This window comes from Dromiciops gliroides, chromosome 1, assembly GCF_019393635.1.
Source record: "Dromiciops gliroides isolate mDroGli1 chromosome 1, mDroGli1.pri, whole genome shotgun sequence".
Lineage (NCBI taxonomy): Eukaryota > Metazoa > Chordata > Mammalia > Microbiotheria > Microbiotheriidae > Dromiciops > Dromiciops gliroides.
The window spans coordinates 114364413-114383928 of NC_057861.1; the positions used below are offsets into that span (position 1 = coordinate 114364413).

Sequence of the window (19516 nt, forward strand, 5' to 3'; positions counted from 1 at the left end):
AATTCATTTAGATACTCATACCACATGTACAAGAAAATTCCATAAATCTCACCTTTACAACATTCCTCCTTTGAAAATATTCACTTGGGTTTATGTACAGACTGGATTAATTCAGTTTGGGGAGTAGGGACCACACTGAGATTTAAGACATGTTAAATGATTTTTTAAAACCCAACTAATTTCATAGGGACACAATAAAGTCTACTTTCCGTCCCAATAAATTTGGGAGTAAATAAATTAAATAAATTCCCTGTTCCTTGACAAGAGCATTAATTCTGATTTAAAGGTAATATTTGTTTGAGAGAAGAACTGGAGTCATTTAGCTAGTCCCTACCTACATTTCCAAAGCTGTATCAAATTTACCAGAAAATGTCAAATTCATTTCTTTTAAATGGACTGGAACTAATTGTCACTTATTATAGAAAAGTCTAATAAAATAACCAGGTCATTGACTATCTAGGGCCAGTGACAATTTATGGTGGGCCAACAACATCAAACACTAACTCCCTTGTTCAACCTTCTCTCTGTCTATGTTTACTGCTCTTACTATTTTATTTTATTTTATTTTATTTTATTTTATATTTCTGCCGGGCAATGAGGGTTAAGTGACTTGCCCAGGGTCATACAGCTAGTAAGTGTCAAGTGTCTGATGTCAGATTTGAACTCAGGTTCTCCTGAATCCAGGGCCTGTGATTTATCCACTGCACCACCTAGCCGTCCAACTGCTCTTACTATTAATAAATTTAAATAATGTATTGATTTTCTGTTGTCTTGTCCAGACATCTTATTTAGGCTCTGGTCAGGATTTATATATAGCAACACCCTCATTTATCCAAAGATGAGGCTTTTTTCCATAGCTGTTAAAAGCATACATTTAACATATTTATTTAATTTCATGTTTCATTATTTTCAAAGAGAAAGAATTTTTAAGACTGCCACAACATGATTTATCAACAAGTCCCATAAGTAAGCACCAGTCTATAGTTGACATTAATTAAACTATATATTAAACATATATTTAAAGTCTATACTTTATAAGAAAGTGACATAATTGTCTTGTTGGTTTGGGTTTTTTTTTTCTTCTGTGGTGTATCTTTTACTTTTTAGTGATTTTTTTTAATCTTTGCTACTTTCTTACTGACTCACCCCTCCCTCACTGATGCCATCCCTTATGAAAAAAAAAAAAAAAGCAGCAGCTCAAGACATTGACCATGTCTGAAGATGTATGTCTCATTCTAAAGCTCTAGTCAAGAGATAAGATTTCTTGTCAAGCAGTCACTTAGCCATCTGGGACATAGCTGTGAATGTGGAAGTACCTATCTCCCTCCAAAAAAGAGAAAAAAAGATAAACTCCTGACTAGAAAATTGCTGTCACAAAGCCCATGCATTTTATCCTGTGATAGAGGTGAAGAAATCTTTTGGCTTTTATTCCAAAGGCTATCCATAAAATAATGCAAAAGGTTAGAGGCAGCAGGACACATAGGGAGCAGTATGAAGAGATAGATGGATCAAAGTCTGGGGTCATTTAGCGTAACCCTGTTTATCCCTAAATCCAAATTGCCCCTCATGGCATCACTATATTGTAGCACAGTATAATAATCAATGCTCTGAATGATGAATTATGATTAAGTTGTTTTATATGCATTTTAAGAAAATTGTGAAATATACTTTTAAAAGAATTTGAGGAGGTTGTCTTTTTTTGTGTGGGGGGCAAGGGGGTTAAGTGACTTGCCCAGGGTCACACAGCTAGTAAGTGTCAAGTGTCTGAGGCTGGATTTGAACTCAGGTCCTCCTGAATCCAGGGCCGGTGCTTTATCCACTGCGCCACCTAGCGGCCCCCGAGGTTAAGTCTTGAAATTGAATCTTAAATATATTTATATGCTGTTTTACTATTTTATGGGCATGGATGGGGGAGGAGCCTGAGAAAAAGGACAGAATCAGGAGTAAGCAAGATATGAGTGTAAAAGAAATTTCCCTGACTCAAGTAGACTTCTGCATGTGGTAGTATTGAAGAAATACAGTGGTAGTATTGAAGAAAAACAAAAACATTGTTACAAACTATTGAGTATTTTCTTACCCTCTGGCCTTGAGAACCATCACGTCCTGGTGACCCAGTACTCCCTGGAATACCCTAAGAAGATTAAGAACCAAGAAAAAAGAAAAAAGGTCAGATTCACAGTGTACCAATCATACTCCCAACTTGCTTCACAATATGAAGGTGGAGGTCCTTAGAACTTGGAATAGGGCACATAACTGTGATTCATAGAAGAAAAATGTCTACCTATCCTCCCTACATCCCCCACACACTTAGCTTATGGTGAGCAACTTCAATGTGACTCATGGGGAGAAAGAATTTAAGGTAAATTAATTTGGGCCAAGGTGGTACTGTACTGAAAATAGAAACTGTGCTTTCCAAGATCATAAGCCACTTCAAAACCCATTGCCTTTTTCCCATGATTCTCTCATGCTGACAGCAAGGAATTAAAGAGAATACCTGTGGGCCTGGGAAACCAAGATCTCCCTTCTCTCCTTTTTCACCTGGTGATCCCTGAAAATCCAAAAACCACATGGAGTTAAACACACTCATCAATTCACATACTGTTCTTTTCCTATCAACCATTCTTCTTTAGTCACCATTAGGTCATATTTGTACCAATATGCACATACCATATTAAATATACACACACCATATTAAATATTAAAATAAATTACCTCATACCAACATAAACATCAAACTTAAAGGTTTATATGTAGGAACAGTTTTGAGGACATGGAGCAACAGATCCTCATTATAGCTAAAAGAGGAAAGGTTACCAAGTATTTGGGAAAAAAAATCATAGACATTAATCCAACCCAGAAAAGTGGACAGTGTAAGCATGGAAATATAGATGTAATAACCAGGTCTATGCTATTCTAAGTCCCTAGGTTTCCAGAAAGGAATTTAAATGACTGAAGTCCTGACTATCTTTTGGATCTAATTATTTTGTTAAGATATATAATTTTGTTTTTACTAATATGGTAATGCTTTACATAATCTTACATGTATACCCTATATCTGATTGCTTGCCACCTCAGGGAGGGGGGAGAAAAGAGAGGAAAGGAGAGATAAAAATTGGAACTCAAAACTACAAATAAAAATGTTTATTACTTTTAAAAACACATATAATTTTTAAATTTTTCCTGCTAGAAGTATCTGAGAACCAGCACAGTATAGTACTTCTTATAGAACTGGACCCAGATTTAGAAGATGTGGGTTTAAATGTAGCCTTGGAGACTTAGTAGATGTGTGACCATGGACAATGTACTTAATCTCTTTGTGATTCAGTTTTCTTGTCTGGAACAGAGAGATAATATCTGACTCACAGGATTGTTGTGAAGCAAATGAAAGAATACAAAGTAAAGAAAACTGTGCACATAAGCAGGCATGTATTATCTGTGAACAGGAGAAGAGTAGTTTCCAAAATATGGTCCCATGGGAGGAATACTCCATGAAGTAAAAGCTGTGGCCAGAGGGGCAACTAGGTGCCTCACACACACAAAAAATCTGTGGCCAGAGCAATAGTTCCATGAGAATACAAAATATCACTCAGATGTGCCTATCTTTAAAAAGTTATTGTTTTGGGGGCAGTAGGTGGCACAGTAGATAAAGCACGGGTCCTGGATTCAGGAGGATCTGAGTTCAAATACAGCCTCAGACACTTGACACTTATTAGCTGTGTGACCCTGGGCAAGTCACTTAACCCTCATTACCCCACAATAATATATATATATATGTATATATATGTAGTTTCAAAATCAATAAAAAGTAACAATTAAATAATCTTGGTTTATATAAGGAATTATAATTTTGATTTTTATAAGGCAGGGGTTCTTAACCTGGGATACATGTATAAATAGAACTTGAATGAAACAGAATATGTGTAAATATAATTTAATAACTATTTCAATATAATTGGCTTCCTTTTTAATTCTCTCGTTTTATGCATTCAAAACATTATTCTGAGCAATGGTCCATTGGCATCACCCGAATGTCAAGGGGGTATAAGACACAAAAAAAGGTTAAAAACGTCTGCTAAGTCAAGAAACACAAAGACCAGTAAGTAGAATCTAATGTATTTTAGTATTTCAGAATCCTCTCTGAGGAAACACATGCAGATTCTCAGAGTGTGGAGCCCTTAGTTTAAATATATTGGGAACAATAACCACTTGATAGGTATTACCTTTCAAGTGAAATTCACTTGGATGCCAATGGAAACAGATAAGAACCCTAAGTCCATGAAAGACATGTAACTTTTTCTTTCACCACCAAAACTGCTAATTAATAAAAACTTACATTTATATAGCATTTTGTGTTTTCCACATCCCTTTGTAGCTATTATGTATTTGATTTGACAGGCAGGATGTATTAGGCAGATTTCACTTGGTTATCCTTACACTCACAAAACTTTCTGTACCAACTTTGTCTGTGTACATATATTGCTGTATATTGTCCTTTTATGCTAGAGAAATGACCACAGAATGAAGAGTGTGACCTTTTATATATTACTATCAAATGTATGTCAATGTGGGTTGAAGAAGAACTGGTTTTCTTAGTAAGACATAGATTTCACCACTAATTTTCTGCTAGAAATGTTAAAAGTAATCTCACAGGTCGGTAATACTTATTAATATACAGCTCACCGGCATGCCTTGAATGGAGAGTCCACTTGGTCCTTGTGGGCCAGGGGGTCCCTGGGGTCCTGGAGAACCTGTTTCACCACGAGGACCATCTGGTCCCTGGAGGAGAGCAAAAGGAAGTCATTTAGGTAGTAAATTAAACTTTTTGATATGTTGGGATTTTTTACAGCGCTTAATAAGTAAGAATTTCAATTAAAATAAGTGAGAAACTGATAAGCTAATAATTGCCAGTTCTATGTATATAATTCCTCCATTTACTCATTCTACAAATATTTATTATGTTTTGTCTATTACAAAGAAATACGAACTTTAAATAAACTGCTGATCATATGGAGTTTACAGTGTTAGCAACAAGATAAAAGCATAAATGGCTAGAATATCATAGGATCTCAGGTTTAGAGATGGAAGGGACCTTAGAATTTACTTAATCTACCCTTTTCATTTTACAAATGAGGAAATAGATCCAAAGATATCAAATGATTTGCCCAAGTCACGTGGGGAGCAAATATCAGAACTAGGATTTGAACGGAGGTCTTCTGAATCCAAACCTAGTATTCTTTTCATTAAACTCTACAAAAATTTGTCTTCTCTATAAAAACACCATTACTTGATTATTGTATTAGAGAGGCACAAAAATAGAATAATACCTGAAGGCAACAGGGGAAGTTCATTAACCTATAGGGAAAATTATGGATAAGAGACAAAGGAACAATGTGCATCTGAAGTCCAAAGATTGAAGATTCAATCCTAGATCTGGCATCTACTCTCTTTGTGACTTTGGGCAAATCATTTCAAGTGTCTGGGCCTCAGACCCTTGATGAGGAAGTTGAACTCATGAAGAAGAATGTGAATTAGGCTTTAAATTCTCTTTGTCATTTGTGTCTACTTACTAGGCACAAGCTTTCTGGGAAACAAAACAACAGTCTCTGCCTTTCAGTACCTCATGTCCTACATTTATAAGCCACAGCACAGTAAAAAATAAATAATCACATTCCAACTCACCAATGTAAAAACAAGATTTCAACATTAGGCCCATGTAAGAATTCTCCAATATGAAGAACATGAGAAAATTCAGCATAATTAGAAAAAAGAGCTGGATTCACTAAAATAACTAACTCTGCTAGGTGAGCTTTTTGCCTTATCTTCCTGGGATCTCTCTCCATGTCCCTATGCAAAATCATCTTTCATCCTCTGCTTTCTAGAACCTCGATAGAGGCTGATGTCAGTGGTCAGCGATGGGCCAAAGGTGAGATGAGTTTCTGAGCCGCCTTCAGTCTGCAGCCCAGTAAAACTATGAATTGTGGCATTTTTTAAATGAAGTATTCAAGAATGAAGTGAAAGAAAATCATGACATATGGGAAATAGAACCTCAATAGAATGTAAACTCCTTGAGGGCAGAAACTATCTTGGTTTTTTTTTTCTTTTCTATTTGTATCCTCAGTACTTAGCATAGTGCCTGGCACATAGTAAGAGCTTAATAAATGCTATCTATACCTATATCTACATCTGTATCTATATCATCTGTTAATCAATCATCTATCCATCTATAATCTACCATTCAACTCTCTATCTGTCTATATAGCTATCTATCTAACCTCTGACATAGGATACCTTCATGGTAAACTTCTAAGAATAATCAAGGGCAGTCCTGAGTGATAAGGTCAATGGTGTAGGTTTGCCCCCCAAATAAACCAATTATTTTTGTTCCATTCCAAGGTTAAAGATTTTCTAACAGAATGACCTGCACACTCAGATGTGCTATTAGGAAGGGAAATAGATGAAACTAAGGATATTTCAGTACAAAATCTTTACAATAACTAGAAAGATAGAACAAAAGGAAATTCTCTATGAAGTGAGTAACCTGCTTAAAGAGAGTAAAGGACTCAAATAAAAGACCTGGGATACAGAGAGTGATGGGGATGAGAAATTACATGTGATAGACTAAAGTTCATTCTTACAACATTGTGGCAATGTCAGCTTGTCAGAAATATGAGAAAAATCATTCATGAAATAAAAATAGTGTGGTCTTTGGAAGCCTCATTCTTTACCAGAAAGCTTTCTTTCAATTCATGTTATGGGTGGCTCCTTAGAGTAAGGAAGAATGAGACTCCATGAACAAGGGGCTGATTTTAGGCTTAGGTTTTTTTTTTTTTTTAAGTGAGGCAATTGGGGTTAAGTGACTTGCTCAGGGTCACACAGCTAGTAAGTGTTAAGTGTCTGAATCTGGATTTGAACTCAGGTCCTCCTGAATCCAGGGCCAATGCTCTATCCACTGTGCCACCTAGATGCCCCTAGGCTCAGTTTTTATAATACCAAGGGAGCTTTGGGTCGAGTAGAATAAATAGCAAAAATAACAACAACGAAAACCTTCTTCCCCAGTAAAAGCAAATAAACTCAAGTTACCTTTGGACCTTGATCGCCCCTCTGGCCCTTTGGTCCTCGGAGTCCTGGACCACCCTGGAAAACATATGTTAAATATCAGCTCAAAGACCAACCTCAAAAAAAAGTTTCAATCTTATTTCTTAATGATATGGAGTATCTCCTTTCCATTTTGCATAAATGCCAACATACTGCAATAATGTTATAGCCTCATCACCATCCAAAGATGAATATCTGCACAGATCAGTTCTCTCCCTCCCTTTAGAGTTCACATTTTGAGAAGATTTTCCCTGCCAAAACTTTTTCAGGCTTTGGCAAATGATTTGGGTATATCTGACAATTATATAATATCTCTATTGCAAGTAGATAGATGTGTGTTTTTCCTTTAATTTCTGATCAGAAATGTTATACAAAACACAACATAATTATGATTTGAAATTATCCAGCTAAACTTTAAAAAACACACAGATACACACACATACATCCCAAAGAAGTCTGCAATTCTAGTTCTTTGATTTTTAAAATGAGATTGGATTAGATGACCCCTTATGTCCCTTCTAACTTTAAATTTGTTGCTATTGCTGTTATGGTGATATTTTTATTGGGGGCAGGGGAAGTAGGGATAAACTTCTGAAGAATAAAGAACATAAATTTGGACCTGAACATGGACTGGTCATTATTCATTATTATTATTATTATCAATAAAAATAATTATTATTAGCAACAACAATAATTACTATCATATATATATATGTATAGTGCTTTAAGGTTTGCAAAGTACTTTACAAATATCATCCCATTTAATCTTCACAAGAACCCTGGAAGGTACATGCTATCATTAGCCCCATTTTACAGATGAAGAAAGTGAGGCAGATAGAGGTTAATTGACTTGCCATGGGTCACATAGTATTTGAGACAAGAGTTGAACTCTGGTCTTCCTGACTCCAGGCCTATGTGCCAGTTAAATCTATCCAGAATTAAGCCTCCAGAAGATTTTTTCTTTTTCATAATTTTATTCATGTTGAACATATTAGAAAATATTTAAAACTTGAGTATCATTTTTGTGCTGTTTCATAAGTACAAAATTCTTTTATGGTTTTTTCATCTCTTCCTTCTGTTAGGAACATACAAATAAAACATGCAATTGTTTATAAAGACACAATGACCAGTGAAGAGACATATCTTCATTAAAAACGAACATACTATTCCCTAGACATATTACCTTAGGTGCTTTAGGGCTATATATGGGTTTTTTTTTGTTGTTGTTGGTGGTTTTGTTTTGTTTTGTTTTGTTTTTTTGCGGGGCAACGGGGGTTGAGTGACTTGCCCAGGGTCACACAGCTAGTAAGTGTCAAGTGTCTGAGGCTGGATTTGAACTCAGGTACTCCTGAATCCAGGGCCAGTGCTCTATCCACTGCGCCACCTAGCTGCCCCCTATATATGTTTTTTAAAAGATACATGTTTTTCCTTCATGTTGTTTACCAGCCAAGTGAATGTCACATTTACTTCTTGACTTTAATACTTTTTTCCTAAACTCATTTAGGATTTAGTAATAAAAGTATTCTACTTGGCTCTACTTCCATTTCAATGAAGACTAGGAGCATGCATATTCAACTAGCTTTAGCAATATCTGAAGTTATAATTGAACCAAGTTGCATCTGTCTGTCATGGAGTGAGTGAGTGGTGGGAAGAGGCAAAATAACCCATCCCTCCCTCACTTGGGTCCAGACAATACACTAATTCTTGGGAAAGAATAGTCCCCAGTGAGTCATGATGACTGAACTGAGGCAGCAGTTTTCTGTTTATTAATTGGGCAGGGCTCCTTTGGTTCAAGAGTAGCTTGTTCCTTTAGAAAAGGAAAGGGACAGCTCCAATGATTTTGAGAGATGGCAGGGCTTGGACTCTATAAAAGGCTTCCAGTCCTCAAGAAGTCAGAGCTAAGCAGGGATGGAGCTCATAAAAAATAACACAGTTTAAAGGATATGACCTGACTATAAGGGACAGAGTAGATGAGGATTCAAGATGTTGCTATTCTAAGACTGCACCTTTCCATTTCTATTGGGCAGGATAACAGACATTTGGTTCTATTTCAGCTCACTTTTTCTCAACTTGGTGGCCAGGCGAGTAGATGCTTTCTGGTTCTGTTCTCTGTGTCCTGTCACTCTACTATTGCATTCTCTTCCAAATGCATCTTGAGTCACTCCTTGATTCTACCACCATGATGCCTCAGAAACCCTCCTGTAACTAGGACAGGTAATAATCAATAATCTACTTCCAGCCTCCACATTGGATAGTGTCCCAGGCATCCAACTTTCGTTTTTCTCTTGGCTCTGCATATGACTTTTGGGACTTTGCCATTATGCCTCAGCTGATGTCTCACTAGAATTTCTCTCAATAAGTGGGGTCTTCTCACAATGAAAGATCCATTATTCACTGGCCATCTACCTCTGGAGTGTCTCTTTAGCAAGCCAGAACCCTTTCTCCATTGGTGAGTTCCTTGTAGGACTTCCATTTTGGGAGGCAGCCTAGGCTGGCCAACCTTTATTCCTCTCTCAGTTCTAATTTTGACTTTCTATGCTTCTGAACACCATGTTCCTATGGATATCTTCCCCTCCCCGTCTTTTTTTCAGCTCTCTTTGGTGTATCATCTTCAGCCATCAGCATGTAAGCTCCTTGAGGGCAGAGGCTGTTATTTCTTTTTTTGTTTTGTTTTGTTTTTTGCAGGGCAATGAGGGTTAAGTGACTTGCCCAGGGTCACACAGTTATTAAGTGTCAAGTGTCTGAGGCCGGATTTGAACTCAGGTACTCCTGAATCCAGGGCCGGTACTTTATCCACTGCGCCACATAGCTGCCCCCTGGATTAATAAATTTTTAATGCCTCCCTTTCAAGAGTAATTGTTCCTTACATGTTTAAATTTATCGTTAAGGAAGCATTTTTGATAAGCCTGCATATTTATACTAAACTAGGAATTCCTTCATAATTGCCATTTGATACCTCTCTCCCTAGGGAAAAAAACTATGTCCCTATAAGTAGTAGTCAGTTTTCCAGGTATGTTTCCAGTCTGTACAAAAGATCCTAGGGAGTACTGGCCCTCACCAGACTTGGGGTGTGGCAATATCAATAAGTCTTTATACTCATTTACCAATGATATAAACCTCACAGAGAGCTGATCATTCATTCCCTCAAAGACCCAAGATACATCTTCCCCAATTAAATTTGTATGGTTTCTCCTGAAATGTTAAGGTGAAATTGTAGTCTGAACATGTCTGAGGGATGATGTCTGAAGACAGGGATTGCGTCTTATACTTTTATTATATCCCCCACTGCAAAGCACAGTGCTGGTACACATGGTACACCCTAAATAAATCCTATTCATTGAATGATGTTAATAACATCTAATGTTCCAGTGAAGTGAGGAAAAGGTCAATTTAAGCAAAAATGCAAGTCTTTTACATGCATGCCATAACACAGCTTTTACTTTAACATTCTTTTCCAGCAACCACATATGCTATCAACCAAGAATTTAGTTTCATCAGTGGAAATGGATTTTTTTTCATAAATTGCTCTGTAAGAATTTGGGTGGGATTGCTTTGGAAGAGAAGATGAATTAAGGGGCATATGATAGCTATCTTCAAGTATTTAAAGGCTATCATATTAAAGAAGGATTGATTTGTTTTCTATGTGGCCCCTGAAGGCAGAACAAGGAACGATAAGTAGAAGTTATAGAAAGGAAGGCTTGCTGTAAGAAAAAACTTCCTTGAAATCAGAGTTATCCCAAAGTGGAACTGGCTACTTTGGGAAACCATGGGTTCCCCTTCACTGAAGGTACCTAGGCGAAAGCTGGATGACTACACTCTAGGAATATTGAAGAAGGAATTTCCACTTGGGTATGAGTTGGATTAGACAATTCTAAGGTCTTTTCCAAGTCTGGCATTATATGATTCCACAATCCTATTTCTCAAACTTTCCAATTGAAATTCATCATTCACATTTGCAACTTGTCATTCCTTTCTTCCTTGGGACTTAATCTTCCTTCTTCTTACCTCTATTTTGATCTATTTCACCTTCTGCTGTTTCTATTAACGTTGTATGCCAGTGTATATAAAATGGTTATTAATAAAGTTTTCTATGTTACAAGTTATTTGTATGATTCCTTTGAGCTCTAGTAAAGAAATGGGCTAGAGAAAGCAAATAAACTCAGAAGTATTTCATGCAAGCCTCAGGAAAATAAGGATTATTCCCAAAACTTATCCAGCAAATCTTTACCAACTGTCTAACAATCCATGAGGGACAATAACTTACCGACTGCTTCTACTCATTTCAACTCTTAGTAATACCCTCTGGGACCAGGCAGAACAAGTTAAATTCATCTTGCACATGACCTCCTTAGGGCATAGCTCCTCTGTGAGGTAAATTGCTACAACCACATGTGGCTTTCATGGAGTTCAAGACTAGCTCAATACATGTGGAAGGATGATGTGGCCATGGGCAGAAAATCTTAAAATAATGTGAAGAATGGAATGACTTTGTTGTTTCTCTAGCATACTGCAGGGTGATTTAGAGTAAGGCAGAGAATGAATTTCTATTTTTAATAGAAAATGATAGGTAAATATGTGCCATAAAATATGGAGAAAATTGGATTGCATGCTTAACGTCAAAGTGATGCTCCTTTATGCCAAAGATAAAAAAGGAATTGCCAAGATCCATTCCAAATAACTCCAGAAGGTTCTTCATTTGTGAAAAAAAGATTTGCTGAACTTTGAAAAGTAGGAAAATTTATATGATTGGAGCCAATCTGGAATGAACTTTTATCCTGCAAGCCAACTGTCAGTCTGGGTTATCTACTGTGGAAATGTCTAACATGCCAGTCCTGCTTAGTGGAAAGTCAAATGTTAAATGACAGGTCTTGGAAAAAAATTATCCTGTAAGATTTGGGTTCCCACTACTTACTCATGGACACTGACTCTGTTTTCTTGTCCCATCAGCCTCGACAGACTTGCACCTCTTTGACAACAAACTATTGAAGCCCTGTCCTTCTCAAAGAAACACACATTTGCTTTGACAATTTGGCACAAGGCAAAAAATAGCATCAATGGAAGTAGTTTTTAAAAAATCTTTGAAGAAGGACATGAACCCCCTGGTTCTCATTATTCTAAATTTGGTTGTAGTTTCCCTTATTTCCTTCCTTTGTAAAAATATGTAAAGAGGAATAAAACAGGGAAATTCATGTTCACCAAAAGTATTCACCACTGTCATGGAAAATGTGTTGTAGAAGGTGTAAATGGAATAGGATACCCTGAGCAGCTAGGTGGCATAATGAAGAGAGTACTGGATTTGATATGAGAAGACCTGAGTTCAAATCCTGATTCAGACAGTTAATAGAGTCCTAATTCTGGCAAGTCACTTAACCCCTTCATTCCTCACATCCCCCATATGTAAAATAAAGGGGTTGGACTCAATAGCTTTATAAGGTCTCTTCCAGATCTAAAGAAATAATAAGTTAAGTTCTTTAGATGCTCCTCTTTGCAGATCATATTGTGGGATTATTGTGGTAACTGCCTTAATCTTCAGAGCATTATAGGACTTCCCCAGTGAGATTCATGATCACTCAAAAGAGATAAGCCTAATGATCCATATAGGGAAAACTAAATTTGTGAAAAATTCAATGCTTAATATACAGGATTATCACTAGCTATGGGGCCATCCTCAAGCTAACACATAGTTTTAATATATTTTGTTCAGGCAATGAGTTGAGCTCAGAACAGAAGGAAGAAGATTGTGTTTGGGAAATAGTATAGTGCTTTTAATGATTCTACAAGCAAATCACTTAACCTCTGAGCCTCAGAGAGCTGAGAGCTATCCTCATCTATAATATGGGGATAGCAATATATACCTGTAGTATGTACATTCTCAAGTTGATCCTTAGCATAAAGAAAAACAATCTTTTTTTTTTAACACAAATGTTTCCCAGATGATGCTATATGATTAAGAAACCTGGAATGCTGCAATCTCCAATGAATTAAATTTGTGGGTGACTCAAAGGACAATAGAAAGACACATGGGACATGCAAGTACTCTGTAGCTTAAGTCCAACAAGGCCCTCTACACATAGAACTGGCACAAGGCATAGGGGCAGGAACTATGATTTCACTGGTACTGAGACTTCCAAGATGAAGAAAAGACCCGTACCAATACATTTGTCTAGAGCATTATGAGGTTAAGTGCTTTATCAAGGGTCATACAACCAGCCAATATATGTCAATTTTTCCTGCCTCAAAGGCCAACTGTTTATTCTCCCCATTCTACTCTGCCTCTCATATGGTATAATAAATATCCCTGAGGAAATATATGATTGGAAGAAGAGGTGGGCTGGTCATATGACAAGAGCAATAGATGGGCAGTCCTCCAGCTGAATGATAACCACAAAACATATGAAAATCTGAAGAAGGCCTTCAGCATTTTGGGTGGACCCTCTGGAGGATCCAGAGGAAACTTGGGCAAGAAATGCATAGGTGGAGAAGGAATGAATGGGTTGAAATCTGCATCAAAGGAAGAAGTGACCACAAGAAGCAGGAAGGGATCTCACGGATCAACTGAAGCCCAAGAATATACTGAAATTGTTGTTGTTGTTGTTTGTCCTTCATTCTTGAAGAGGAGCATGACATTGGGTGATGTCATGACTTGAACTGAATTGGATTTAAGTGAGGAAGGGCTATCAAGGTTAACAACCTCACTTTCTCCTCCAGAGCCATTTGGGTCAAGTGGCAAGATATACATCAGAACAACTGGAGATGGACTCAGACGTTTAAGGCAACTGGGGTTAAGTGACTTGCCCAGGGTCACACAGCTAGTAAGTGTCTGAGGTGAGATTTGAACTCAGGTCCTCCCAACTTCAGGGCCAGTGCCCTGCACTACCCAGCTGTCCCACAATATGCAACATAGCAATAAGACAAATGAAGTCTTACATTTATAATTGCATTCCAACTTTGTCCAAAAAAAAAGAAAAGAAAAGTTATGGCAAAGTGATGAATTTCATTGCCCCCAATTAGAAAATAACTTATTTAATGTGACTCAAACACCATCTTGGGCATGTATAAATTAGGTTTAGCATAGCAGAGGTTCCAGATACAATATGAATATTCATGTTGGAAACATTCAGTCAGAAAACAAGTCCTGGGGCTTAGAAAGAAATGGTTTCAAATGTAAAGATTTTTCTTCTTGGGGTAATCCAACATTTATTCAATACTTACAGGTGGGCCAGCAGGTCCTGATGCCCCTTTGCTGATTTCAGAACAGGAACAGGAATGTGGAAGAGCTGGGCAATTTTCCTCATCTCTCTGTTAAAAAAGAAATAGCCAAATACTAATAAATATCCTCTACCAGTCATTTTTCCAACCCAGAGAAAACTCATTTAAAATATTTTAAGTTAAAGATTTTTAATAAATAAATAAAATATTTAAATGAATGAATGAAAATATGCTGGAAAATTTTCTTTCTTTTTATTTAATTTTTTTCTCATGCTTTACTTTGTAACCCCAGTGCTTCATGTTTGTTGACTAACTGATTTAGTGTTTTTATTTTAATTAAAAATAAAACTCTAGTCACTTAAGCACCTTCTGTACGCTAGCCATTGTGCTAGGTGAAAGAGACAGAAAGGTGAAAATTGGCATGGACCCAGCCCCCCTTAAGGAAGTTACACTCTAACAGGGGTTTGCATTGGGGAATTTATACAACATGTAAACAAGCTCAGGAAGTAGAGCACAGAATATGATAGAGCAAAAGAGGCAAAGCAATCAGGAAAAAAAACCCTAGAAGGGATGCATCGCTTTCACTTGTAGGAATCAGGGAAGACTTCATGAAGTAGGTGGTGTCTAAATTCTGCCTTGAAGGAGGAAGGAGCCTTAATAGATAGAAATAGATAGAAAGGAACCTTAATAGATAGAAATGGAGGGTGGGTGAAGTATGTTCCCAATGTGAGGAGAGGCATGAGCAAAGGCATAGAGAAAGGAGAGAGCAGGGTGAGAAGAGAGAGTTATGCTGATGGACTGGATTGTAGAATTATTTGAAGGGGAGTATGGAGATAAGTGTGGACTGTGTAAACAGTGAAAGCTGGGGAGACAGATAAAATTTAAAATCTTATGCTGGTGGGATTCAAGAGGTAAACATGTCATTAAATACAAGATAATCTGCAGATGGAGAGAGTGCTAATAACAAGGGGCTCAGGAAAAGCTCATGTAGAAGGTGGCAACAGGCTGGAACCTTGATAAAAGCTCAAGATTCTAAGACTTAGAGGCAAGGCAATTGAGGCAAGAGATAGTGAGTTGCTTTTAGGGAATAGCAAGTAGGCCAGTGGTAGCTAGGTGGCCCAGGAGATGAAGAATGGAGCCTGGAGTCAGGAAGACTCATCTTCATAAGAGTAAACCAGGCCTCAGACAGTTACTAGCCATGTGAGCCTGGATAAGTCATTTAACCCTGTTTGCCTCAGTTTCCTCTTCTATAAAATTCCTAGAGAAGGAAATGGCAAACCACTCCAGTATCTTTGCCAAGAATACCCCAAATGGGGTCACGAAGAGTCAGACATGACTGAATAACAGCAACATAAAGGCCACTGTGAATCATGTGGAAAAAAGTCTAGGAAGATAGCTTGGAGACAGAATAGGAAGAGCTTTTCACGGTCAGCTGAGGAGTTTATCCTAGATGCTGCTGAATGGGGAGCACCCTTTCTGGACCACAAAGGGTGATATGGTATGGTCTGTGCTTTAGAAAGATTATTTTGACAGCTGCTCTGAGTAGCAATTAGAGACGAAAGAGAGGGAGACTGCAGCTGTATTAGCAGTCCAGTCAAGAGGTGATAAAGGGCTAAATTAGAGTAGCTGCTGTGTGAGTGGAGACAAAGGGGGTGTGGCGGGGGGAGCCGAGAGATGTGCAAAAGTTCAGTTAGTTTGGTTATAATTCATGTTTTAAAAATGCAAATTTGTTCCAATGTGATGGGCTTATTAGGGAACATTTTATGCATAACACAAATTTCAAGTTTGCTTCTGCTCCATTTCTTCCATGAGAAATATCTAGAATTCAGAAAACTGTACCACTTCACAATAACTCCCAAACTGCAACCCTTCTTATGGTCACTTCGACAAGCAAACCAGGTATTTTTCAAGGTTAAAAGTACCATATTAATGGTGTATCTTCTGGTAAAGTAGGAGCTGTGGGAAAAAGGAGTGTTGGTCTGCACCTACTCCCTTCTACCCTCAATGCTAGGCTGCTTAACTTACTCATGTAGCACAGGGGAATAGGCCAAACAGTAGCATGAGGTAACACAGACACTACTGTAGTATTTATGTATTCCTGTAAGGGTCTACTACCATTTTAAAATTAGGTTCCTATCTTTTTTATAATGTGTCACTGACAAAGTTTTTGAGCATTGTGCCCAGCCCCATTTCCCCCCAAGCCCTGTGGTTTTAATTGAATAATTTTGCATAATTCTGTGTTTTGGGGGAACAGGTACAGTCCTGTTGTAGCAGAACTGACGTAATTGACAGTTAATTGAGTATTGTATAGTAAGAAGAAAATGAAGATTCAAGTATGATTCCTAGGTTGTGAACCTAGGAAGGACAATGGTGTTCTTAGACAATCATGATGTTTTCCATCATGGATGACTCCCTCCTCACATTCACTACTCTTTACTTATCAGGTCTCGATTATTAAGATACCAACTATTATTGCCTAAGATAATCCATTTAAGGCTTTTGAAGAAGATTCAATGCTACCCACACTACTTCAAGCAACCATTGGCATCTCAAACCCATCCTTATAACTTCCTTTTCTTTTCTTTTCTTTTTTTTTTTTTGTGAGGCAATTGGGGTTAAGTGACTTGCCCAGGGTCACACAGCTAGTAAGTGTCAAGTGTCTGAGGCCGGATTTGAACTCAGGTACTCCTGATTCCAGGGCCAGTGCTCTATCCACTGCGCCACCTAGCTGCCCCCATCCTTATAACTTCCAAGTGTCTTTCACTATGCCCTTTGGTTGTTGAGTAGTCACCAATTCATGTGGATTATTTTTGTCCAATCTGTGGTAGAACCTTCCAAGCTCATATTGGTCTGATTCAAACATACTGCACCTTCACTCCAACATAGTGATGTCATTTTAGTCCTCTTTGAGAATGAAGGACAACAACCAGTCAACAACTACCCAATTCTTATCACATTTCTGCCCCAACAATAAATAATTTGCATTCAAATTCAGACTGTGTTCTCATAGAAATAGAAAGGGTGTATCACACAGGGAATAAACAATATCTTAAGAGCAATTTAAGTAGGATATCAATGAATTCTGATTTTTTAAAATAAAAATACAATAAAAAACAAAAGTCGAATTCTTACCAGTCCTGGAAGTTCACAGCATTTGTCTCTATTGGCCCATGAAGTAGAACAAACAATGTCAAACATCTGTAGCTGGAACTGGGATTACCAAATGAAAAGAAAGAAATAAAGAAAGAAACATTATTGAGGAAGAGAAATTTATCATCACAACTGCCTCTTTATACCCACCTCCTGCACCCCAGCTGAGTCCTTCATGAGATAGCCAGCACATAGGAAGCTCCTAACATATACAAGAAGGAACACTGAAATGGGAATCTGGACCTGTGTGGATTTTAGTCCCTGGCTATCAGTATTTACAATAAACAGCCTACCCTTTTCTTCAAAGGAAATAAAACAAATGAAACTGGCATCTTTGCATTATTTGTATGTAAGAAGGATTTCAGGCTTGAGTATTGATTACATCAAGGAAATTCCATTTGAAAACTTTCTCCTTCAATCTACAACTCAGCTGTCTATGATGTAATAGATAAGCCCTAGATCTAGTACCTAGCGCTCTATCCATTACTTCATGTTGTTGTTGTTACATCCTTTGATTGTGCCAACTAAAAGTGTTTTTGCCATAAAGACTCTGATTCACAGCTAAGTCCAATTGAAAAGTCTCAGGCATATCAACTAAGCAATCAAGAAATATATATTAAGCACCAAAGGCAAAAGTGAAAACAGCACCTGCCTTTCTTAAGCTTACACTCTAGCATGGGGACACAACATGTATATGAAAAATAGATACGAAGTTATTTGGGAGGAAAGACACTAGCAATTACAGAAATCAGGAAAGGTATAGGAGACAAAGCAACATTTCTTTACAAATTTGCTGTATGTTTTAAAGGACCGCACCCAGAAAGATAATACTGAGTTTAGACACTTTCTGTTTTTTATTCGGTTAGTTGAACAATTTCTCAAAAGAGAAATGACACCTAGACACATATGTCGTTGTTCAGTTGTTTCAGTCATGTCTGACTCTTCATGACCTCCTTTTGGGGGTTTTCTTTGCAAAAATACCGATAGTTTACCATTTCCTTCTTCATTCACACATACACACATATGTATATGTATGTAAATGTGTTTATATATGTATGTATGCATGTGTTTCTACATGTGCATAGATATGTATATATAATTATATATATACACACACATATACAGACATTCACATGCTAGATACTCATATAGAAGAAATCATAGGATTTAGTGCTCAAAAGGTCAGGGTAATATGCGTTTGGCAATACTAAAACTAGATAGATTGGCCATACCCAACTCAATAAAGAAAATCTGAGGTCAAATCCAAGTTGTACCACTTACTGTCTATGACCTTGAGCAACCTTTGATTACCTTAGGTCTTAGTTTTCTTATATGAAAAATGAAGGGGTTGAACAAAATTATTTCCAAAGTCTATTTCTAAATCTATGAGCACCACTAATGAATAAGTGAATGCTAAAGCATTTATTAAACAGTTACTATATGTGATGCACTGGACTCAACACTAACTTAAAAAAATGTCAGCAAGCAAAAAAAGGTCCTGCCCTTTATATTCTATTAAAAGAAGGAAACTCATAAAGGAGAATTAGAAGTGAGTTGAATACCTATGGGTCAGTATAATTTAGAAATGTCTAGGAAATGACATGGAGGTGTAGTTCTGAAAAAGATAAATCAAAAGGTCACCTATCAGGGCCGAGGGGAGACTGCCAGAGATGAGGGTGAGTGAAGGAAGGAAGAAGACAATATTTCTAACAACAATATTTTTTTTTAAGAGGCAGCTAGATGGCTCAGTGGATAGAATACTGGACCTGGAGTCAGGAAGACCTAAGTCCAAATCTGGCCTCAAACACTTACTAGCTATGTGACCCTGAGCAAGTCACTTACCCCTATTTGCCTCAGTTTGCTCATCTGTAAAATGAAATGGAGAAGAAAATGGCAAACCACTCCAATATCTTTGCCAAGAAAACCCCAAACAGGGGGCAGCTAGGTGGCACAGTAGATAAAGCACTGGCCCTGGATTCAGGAGGACCTGAGTTCAAATCCGGCCTCAGACACTTGACACTTACTTACTTGACACTATATATATATAGCATACATACATATA

At 37.4% G+C, this 19516-nt stretch overlaps 1 protein-coding gene across 1 annotated transcript in view; it reads right to left on the reverse strand.

Moving 5' to 3' along the window:
- The window catches only part of COL14A1 (collagen type XIV alpha 1 chain), a 275177-nt gene that overhangs the window by 69133 nt on the left and 186528 nt on the right, over positions 1 to 19516 (reverse strand). The window contains exons 35-40 of the mRNA XM_043992943.1: positions 17437 to 17514; positions 14308 to 14394; positions 7081 to 7134; positions 4681 to 4776; positions 2495 to 2548; positions 2078 to 2131 (exon numbers count right to left, since the gene is read on the reverse strand). Coding sequence (XP_043848878.1) covers positions 2078 to 2131; positions 2495 to 2548; positions 4681 to 4776; positions 7081 to 7134; positions 14308 to 14394; positions 17437 to 17514 — 423 coding nt within the window. The remainder of the gene's footprint in view (positions 1 to 2077; positions 2132 to 2494; positions 2549 to 4680; positions 4777 to 7080; positions 7135 to 14307; positions 14395 to 17436; positions 17515 to 19516) is intronic.